This window comes from Rhincodon typus, chromosome 37 (genome assembly GCF_021869965.1).
Source record: "Rhincodon typus isolate 14 chromosome 37, sRhiTyp1.1, whole genome shotgun sequence".
NCBI classification, from domain to species: Eukaryota; Metazoa; Chordata; class Chondrichthyes; order Orectolobiformes; family Rhincodontidae; genus Rhincodon; species Rhincodon typus.
This window is the reverse complement of record NC_063368.1, coordinates 20,102,022-20,111,182: the sequence shown is the minus strand read 5'-3', so window position 1 is coordinate 20,111,182 and position 9,161 is coordinate 20,102,022. Positions and strand designations below refer to the sequence as shown.

Genomic DNA, 9,161 nt, shown 5'->3' with positions numbered 1-9,161 from the left:
TGGGGAGATGTTAGCATGGGGAGAGAGGGGGTGGGGAGATGGGGTTGGTTAGCCCAGGGAGTATTTGAGGTCTGGAGCAGAGACAGTTTGATGTTGAGCCTGGAATAACTCAGGTGGAGCCAGGAGGGAGAGCGTTTGATACTGGACTGATGGTGGGTGACAACAGCTTGGGGTAGGATTTGTTTTTGTTGGGGGTGAACCTGGGGCTGTCTCTTACCTTCTTGAAGAGGGTGATGGTGTTGTGGGTAATGTTATATTTCTCCCAGACAGCGCTCTCTGAAGTGATACCAAAAGGTAAATTCCTGACGGTGTCCACGAGGTCGTTAAACGTCACTGCATCGTCGGATTCCAGATCCTGTGGGAATGGCCAAAGGACAACTTAGGAAGGAAGCAATCCCACAACACTCACTGCTCAGGGCCAGCAAATACAGGAATTGTACCAAACAGCCACACCACCCCCTCTCCTGCCCCCCCACCCCTCCCCTCCCCGCCTGGTGAGTGATACTGAGGTTGAATGCAGACTGCAGGTCTCCCAGGTGGGCACAGCTACTGTTTAGTGGAACAAACATGAAACAGAAACAGCAGCTGATGAAGAAATGTCACGGAACCCCTCAGGAGCGATGGACAGATGGTAAATCTCTGTCACGGTACACTCCCTCAAGCCATGAGCGTACGAGATACTGAACAGGAGCTCACCTCTTTCACAGCACCTCTCGGTCTCTCAGCCTGATGTATGGCCCAGCACAGAGAGTCACTGTGTGAGCAGTTTACCACAGCACGTGTGGCAGAACATTTATACATAGTAAGAGCTCGCAAACAGGAACAGGCCAATGACAAAACCATCTCCATTAATACTGCCGGTAAAAGACACATGTTACTGCGCCAAATACCCTTGTTACTCTACCAATGGAGAGCACGTTAAACAGAATTCACTGGGAAACAAGGCCCTACTATCACATCTCATCTTAAAGAAAGCCCCTCCAACAGTGCAGCTCTCCCTCAGCACTGACCCTCCGACAGTGCAGCGCTCCCTCAGCACTGACCCTCCGACAGTGCGGCGCTCCCTCAGTACTGACCCTCCGACAGTGCGGCGCTCCCTCAGTACTGACCCGCCGACAGTGCGGCACTCCCTCAGTACTGACCCTCCGACAGTGCGGCACTCCCTCAGTACTGACCCTCTGACAATACAACTCTAGCTCAGTGCTGAGAGGTTGGGGTGTGTTACAACACAGATGGACTAAGACTGACAATGAGGGAATGAAGAATATTACAGACCTTGATAAAACCGATGATACAAATTCGAGCCTCATTGATAAAATCTTCAGTGGTCGAGACATTTTTTAGGAACCAAATTCTTCTAGATGCATCTGTAAAACACTCATAATTAGATAATTCAGATGGCGAACAATCCCTCTGCTCCCTCAGCACTGACCCTCCGACAGTGCGGCACTCCCTCAGCACTGACCCTCCGACAGTGCGGCACTCCCTCAGCACTGACCCTCCGACAGGGTGGCGCTGCCTCTGTACTGACCATGGAATTTATTTTGAAATCATTGGCTGGACCCAATCCCCTAACCCTTTCCGTGAGGTTTTAGTTTGTGACCTGATGAGCTGGTTAGTGGATTGAATTTACCTGGTTATATGTGATAAGCTCTGATGTGGTCAATGCTGTTAGCTCTGGGAGGTGGAAGATTTGTTTTAGCTGCAATGTTTCATTCTGACTTCCCCGATTTGATTAATTTCTTAGCAGGATTTCCCAAATCACCGAGTTCCAGATGAATTGGGTGAGGAACAGGCTCCTTTTCATTATTCAGCCTCTTTCTCCATTTATTGCCACAGGTTAATTCAAAAGCTGCGTGGCATCTCTCAGTCCAGGCTCAGACTGCTTTGCCTGTCGTGTGGTAAAGCCATTATGCTGAAGTTTAGGATCAACCTTCTCTGTTTCTCTCCACAGATGCTGCTGGACGTGTTGAGTTTCTTCAGCAATTTCTGTTTTTGTTTGGATTGTTTGGTGCTTTAGCAGTTGGTTAATCTGCTCCCGATCCTGGGCTAACTGCACTGCGCTGGGTTGATTGGAAGATTTCCTTATGGCCCTCTCCCACATTCACAAGATGTGCGGTTAAGGGTGGGGGGTGCTGCCTGGATTATCTCAGAGAAATCAGTGAATACAGTCACAGCCTTGTATCTGCTCACTGCCCCGTAGCCTGGCAGGTCAATAAAAGTTCTTACATTTGCCACTGTTTCTGAATTGATTAGTCAGGTTGTAGAAAGTTCAATGTGCTCCTCACCCATGTTTCTCTTTGCAATTCTTCCCTGCTCCTACTCTGATCCTCCAGGTCAGGGACAGTGGGATTGGCCTGGCCTCCTGGTAATGTTGCTTTCTCACATTGACCTGACATAACGTTTGCTTTTGTTTTGTTGAGCTAATCAAATGCTGAGCTTCTTAGCTATTCTGTACCAGCCACTGAACTGGGCTTTTAAGTTTGTACCTGACACACAGCATGGTGGCTCAGTGGTTAGTACTGCTGCCTCACAGGGCTAAGGGCCAGGTTTTGATTCCACCCTCGGGCAACTGCCTGTGTGGAGTTTTCACATTCTCCCCATCTCTGGGTGCTTTGGTTTCCTCCCCACAGTCCAAGGATGTGCAGTTTAGGTGGATTGGCCATGCTACGTTGCCAATTTTGCATAGGTTTGGTGGATTGGCCATGGGAAATGCAGGTTTTCAGGAATGGATCTGGGTGGGCTTCTTTGCAAAGGGTCCACACTGTAGGGATTCTATGATTATCAGGCAAAACACTAACATAAAGCTTCGGGTACTGGCTTGTTAATGTGCTCTTTGTTTCATCATTGTCTGGGACATTTTCATCTGTTGTCAGGCCCCTTCACAATTTCATAAGAATTACTCTCAGAACTTTGCTATGTAGTCTACTGTGGAGACTTCTTCTTTCTGTCGAAAATCTTCCCTTTGGTTAGTTTCTGAGGTCTAGGTCCTCGCTGACCAAAACCAATTTTAATCTGCCTCCCACTAATCTCTCTGTTTCATCATCCACAGTTTCCACCCATAAACCCTTCCACTGCAGAACACACCCCTTTTACAATTTCAGGTTTTTCTGTCTCCCAGGCAAAATTCAAATCACAGGTGCTTCACTGAAGCTTGTTCAAGGGAAAGAACTTCTAAATCCTCAAAAATTAACTTCCCCTAATTCTAGGAACACACTGACATCAAAGGCAATTTAACCAAGTTTTCTTGATTCAGAAAACAGTGAGTTTATCAGTTACTGAACACAAGAAAAAATAATAACTGAGCACACAAACACACAGATTGGGCCTAACAAGTGTGTCTGAAAAACAGTTTTAAAGAAGGGGTCAATCTCTGACCTATCTGTGAAAACTAGCGCGTCAAACATTGCAGCCATATTAGTGGATGTTGCTGTATCATTGACATTGGTAATGGATCTGTCAATCCTGAGATTGTTCCCCGTGCAGGTTGATTGAAATCCCTTTGGCCTGATCCCTTTAAACAGTGGCTAGTTGTAGCTGTCAGGGTGAGAACAGTGTTTCCCTTTCTTTACCTGTAGTGCAGGGGTGTTTAATGGCAAACCCCAAAGCTGTGACCTTGACAGCTCACTAGTTCACTCAGTAGAACGTCACTACCACCCATGGGCTAGGTCTGAAGGTCACTTTTAACCCCTGTCCCAGTGTGTTCTTTAAAGGGGGCAAATATGTCTCTCTCCCAGACTGCTGTCTTTTTATTAATCATTATGTTCATAGCTTGAGATACTCAGAGGATTACACTTCCATTTATAAAGCATTTGTCTCTTTGAAGGTTCCTTGACAACTGCAGGTCTTCAATTTCTGTTTCTCTCTCAGTCCCTCTTTCTTTCTTGCTCTCTCTTTCTTACTCTCTTTTTCTTTCTGTTTCCTTTTCTCTCTCTCTTGCTCTCTCTCTTTCTGCCAGGTATTTGTTTTTTCTTTGTGGGTTGCATGTTGCCAACTTCAGTTCAATGATTAGCTTTGAAATCAATAACTCGTGAGCTTCTTATAATTTTCTCATGGGCAGTAGCTTAGCTGTAGAGTATAGATCGAGTGGGAGATTGTTCCAGGCAGGTGAACACAGTATAAAATCTTTGGCTGCTGAATGTTTTGTGCCATGAAGTTTTGTTAGAACAATTAATGTATAAGAACACAAGAAACAGGAGCAGTTGGAGGCCCTTCAGCCCCATGAGTCCTACTGAACATTCTGTAACATCATGGTTGATTCTCTGCTTCATGGCTATTTTCTAACCCTCTGACTCGTTTTTCTGAAATCGCAGTCTTAAATATATTCCACAGCCCATTGGGAGAACGGACACCAATTGTTCCCACCCTTTGAGTCAAGTCTCTTCTCATCTTGGTCCAAAATGATTGTCCACTTTATCCTGAGACTGTGCCCCCCTGTTTTAGTAGAGACCTCCTTTCAATGCTGACCCTGCCCAAGCCCCTCCCTTTAGAATATTGTACGTTTCCTTGTAATCACCTCTTGTTCTTCTAAGCTCCAAAGAACATTGACCTAGTTTGTACCCATCAGGGACATCATTGCAGGGACCAGTCTAATGACCCTTCACTGCACCCCCTTAGACTTGGAGACTGACACTGCCCATGCTACTGCCGATGCTGCCTCCCCAAAGCCCTACACAGAAGAAAAATGTCTTTATTTTTGTGCCCCAATGAAAGTCAACATCCCATTTATCTTCCTGATCACAGGCTGCACCCACATGTTTCCCATGTCAGGATAAATCCAAGAAATTTACAAGTTTCACGTGTTTTAAAAGATAATCTTCTTTTCTATTCTTACAACCAACAAATAATATCTCACTTCCCCATGTTGTACTCCAAAGAAATTTACTAAGGATCTTCCTTCCAAATCCATGACCACTTCCATCTAGAAGGACAAGGGCAGCAGATACATGGGAACACCACCCCCTGCAAGTTCCCCTCCAAACCACTCACCATCCTGACTTGGAAATATATCGCCGTTCCTTCAGTGTCGCTGGGTCAAAACCCTGGAATTCCCTCCCTAAGGACATTATGGGTCAACCCACAGCAGGTGGACTGCAGCAGTTCAAGAAGGCAGTTCACCCCCACCTTCTCAAGGGGCAACTAGGGATGGACAATAAATGCTGGGGAGCCAATGATGCCCACATCCCACAAATGAATAAATTAAAAAAAAGCTCCAGCTGCCACTTTGTTGCCCACTTCACTAACCTGTCTATATCTCTATGCCCACAGTGTGTACCATCCCCCCGGAGCATGTATTGCCAATGTTGGCATGTGTTGTGTTTTTTGACCATCCCCCCCAAGGTTTCTCCGTGACTCAGGTGAGTTATTCACAGGGACATGGTGAGCGATGCCTATAATGATGCCCAGTCTGTGTCACAGAGTACCACAGAGCAGTCGCTGGGCACAAGGGTCAGATTGTGGGTATACTGCCCATAGAATCCGAGGGTAAAGCTGGAGCAGTCCACGCTATGTGAGTTTAATCTGTTGGAGATTGAGGCAGCAAATGGTTAATGAACAAGTTACTGACAGTCTGAACACTGCAACAGTGAAACTGAATCTCTCACATCAGAAAGAATTTATTGATCCAATCCTTGGACATGAATCTCCTCTTGACTGACCCTCTCTAATCCCTTCAGCTGATCACTTAGGGAGTGATTGTCAGTATCTGCCAGAAGCCCATTTCAAAAATAATTTTAAAAGAAGGAACTTGACAATGAGGAACATATAGAATTATGGACATGAAGCAACTATCTGCAGTTAAACACAAATGCACGCTCAAAGAGTCAGCATTTCGCATGATGAGTTCAATGGCCTGCTACAAGTTTCTATGAGTCCTACCTTTGGAGGAGCGGAGGTTTTCAAATTGTCTCTCCCCATCTTTGGGGTTCTTTTCCCACTCCCCCTCGATAGTCGCCTCATCTTCAGCCCAGATGGAGTTCGGGGAGAGCAGGGTGAGGAGGATTATGGTCTGTGGGATCATACCGAGTGGGATCATACCGAGCTGCCACTGCTCCAACTCCACAATGGACGTGCCCCAGAGAAACCTGGCACTGATATTATGGCCCACCCACAGTACCCACTCCAAAGTCAACCCCACCCTCAGCAAAAAACATATGCTGAGTAACCCTGAACCTTGGAGAGATGTCAGGCCCCTCCCACTGGGGTAGCTCGTGACTGTGGGAACTGTTCAGGTGTAGGGGGAGGGTTAGGTCGGGGGGCGGTGTGTGATGGGGGGGTGCGCGACAGTCAATGATTCTCATTTTAGTAACGGTCGCCAGGCTGTGACTAAGCTAAAAACACCATCAACTCACAGGAATGTGTGGTTCGAGCCTCAGTAAAAATTGATATTGTACAGAACAGGCCTAACCATGATTAAGTGCAGAAATAAAGTCTTGAGATGATGGGAAACTGGAACTAAAACCTGGATTTGCTGTTCTCGGTGCCAAGGAATGGTGGACAAGACCCATCGCAGCTTCAAGCCAAAGTTTCATTTCCCATTGGAATCACTGCCCTTCAGTGGAGCAATGGAGGCCATTCAGTGCATTGAGCCTGTGCTAGCCCTCTGTGCTGTTCCATTAGTTCCAATCCCCACTCCCCCATGACACTTTCCCCATAGCCCTGCAAATCTACCCCCCCCACCACGAGGGCTGGATTTATTCACCTCCCCCCTTCAGAGTGGTTTTGTTCAATAAGGGGTGAAGGGGGCATTTATAATTGGCCAGGTGATTTTCTGATCATTGTCCCCCAACCCCAGGCCGGTCCCCATGGAGCGCTGGGGTGGGGTGGGGGGGGGGCGCAGAAATAACAGCCCCCTCCACTCCCGTTTCTAAATAAATCGTTAAGGGATTGACCACACCACCACCCCCCCATTATGTCCACACCGTAACCAGTCATTGGGGCCAGTCAGCTCAGAGTGGGCACCCCCATTTTTATGAAGAAAGGTTTTAGAATCTCAGGAAGAAAGGTGGGGTGTGGTGGAGGGTTGTCCTACACTCATCGGGGGGAGGGGGGACAGGAGCCCTGCCCTGTGGGGAGCAGACACCCCTCCTTTCCTACCCCCAAACCCCCACCTCTCACCCTGCACCAGCCCAGCCTCCTCCTCCCACTGATTCCCGGCTCTACGTCCCTGTCTCCGGGATCTCCCACAGAATGGCCTGCTCTCCACGATCAAGCAGTTTGCATTCCCGCTTCACTCGAAGGGCTCGACCATTCTCCCACTGACGGGTCAATGTCCCACTCTGCATCAGTGTAGCTGCTCCTACTCCACTCCCCACAACCCCTAAACCAGTCACTCACCAACTCCTCCTGCCTGTGGGGGAGGGGGGGGAGGGCGGGGGTGGGGTGGTGGTGGTAGGAGACTTGCCCTTCCCATATCACCCCTTGCCCTCAGTATCCAGCCTCCTCTTGAATGTTCTGTTGAATTGCCCCCAATGTCCTTTTCAGGCAGCACAGACCAGATCACAGCAACACTCTGTCTCAATGTTCCCACTGGGTCATTTGCCAATCCTTCACAAGCTTCAAAATCTCCCCTCCCCTGACCGCATCTCAAAACCAGCCCAGAGATAGTAGGAACTGCAGATGCTGGAGAATCCGAGACAACAAGGTGCAGGGCTGGATGAACACAGCAGGCCAAGCAGCATCATTTCTGCTCCTATGATGTTGCTTGGCCTGCTGTGTTCATCCAGCCCTGCAACTTGTTATCTCAAAATCAGCCCAGCTCGTCCCCACCTCCCTAACCTGTCCTTCCTCCCACCTATCCACTCCTCCCACCTCAAGCCCCACCCCCATCTCCTACTTACTAACCTCATCCTGCCCCCTTGACCTGTCCGTCCTCCCTGGACTGACCTATCCCCTCCCTACCTCCCCACCTACATTCACCTTTACTGGCTCCACCCCTGCCTCTTTGACCCGTCTGTCTCCTCTCCACCTATCTTCTCCTTTATCCATCTTCTATCCGCCTCCCCCTCTCTCCCTATTTATTTCAGAACCCCCTTCCCCACCCCCATTTCTGAAGAAGGGTCCAGGCCCGAAACGTCAGCCTTTCTGCTCTTCTGATGCTGCTTGACCTGCTGTGTTCATCCAGCTCTACACCTTGTTATCTCAGATTCTCCAGCACCTGCAGTTCCTACTATCGCTGTGAGAATCCTGACCTTTTTGCCAGCGGAAACAGCCTCTTGTGACTTACTCTGTCTTTGATTTTATTTCGTCACTTCCACCTGACGAAGGAGCAGCGCTCCGAAAGCTTGTGATTTCAAATAAACCTGTTGGACTATAACCTGGTGTCGTGTGATTTCAGATTGTGTCGACCAGCAGCACCTCCGCACCATGTATACAGTCTGTGTGTGACTGAACCCATCATCCCAGCACCCATTTCAGCGAAATCTCCCTCCGGGCCATCTCAAAGGCCTTCATGTATTTATTTGAAAAGTGCAAAGGTATGTTTCACACCTGATTCTGAAAATGATTAAAAGAAGAGATTAAAGAGGGAATTGTCAAATTTACTGGAAAAACGTTACATCAGCAACAGAAGTTAAACAAATTTTATTAACAGAATGGTAGCCATGTGACCTGATGAAGAACATGTGCAATTTACAATGAAGCTGGCAAATCAGCAACAGGCTGTATTTTAAATAGACTTCAAGGATGACTGTTACAGCATTACATTGTCACAGAAATTGTTGTCTGTTATTAGGGGATGTCAGCTCAATCACATCATCCAATTCTTGATCACATACACTGGGCTTGGAGTGCTTCAGAAATTGTTTTACAGAACACAGCACAGAAATACTGGGGAAAGAGAGAGAGAGATAGACACAAAGGAAGAAAGAGGCAAAGAGACAGCAAGGAGAACACGATCGAATGAGAGTAGACAGGGAGGTGAAGGAGAAAGCTTAAGACAGAAAAGGGGAACAAACTGAAAGTGGAGTCACGGAGAGGAGAGTAAGAGAGAGACAAAGGACAGAAAGGCAATGCAGAGAGTGGGGTAGAGAGAAGAAGAGAGAAAGAGGATGAAGGCAGAACAAGAGGAGAGGCAGAGAGGAAAGATGGGGAGTGGAGGAGAGGGAATGGGCTGTGGGAGATGGAGGGAGGAGAGAGAATGGGCTGTGGGAGATGGAGGGAGG

At 47.9% G+C, this 9,161-nt stretch overlaps 1 protein-coding gene across 1 annotated transcript in view; it reads right to left on the bottom strand.

The window, feature by feature from the left end:
• LOC109923847 (endoplasmic reticulum resident protein 27) overlaps window positions 1-6,124 on the bottom strand; it is an 18,052-nt gene extending 11,928 nt beyond the window's left edge. The window contains exons 1-3 of the mRNA XM_020523884.2: window positions 5,878-6,124; window positions 1,276-1,367; window positions 218-355 (exon numbers count right to left, since the gene is read on the bottom strand). Of these exons, the coding sequence (XP_020379473.2) occupies window positions 218-355; window positions 1,276-1,367; window positions 5,878-6,034 (387 nt within the window). The 5' untranslated portion in view covers window positions 6,035-6,124. The remainder of the gene's footprint in view (window positions 1-217; window positions 356-1,275; window positions 1,368-5,877) is intronic.
• Between the last annotated feature and the right edge of the window lie 3,037 nt (window positions 6,125-9,161).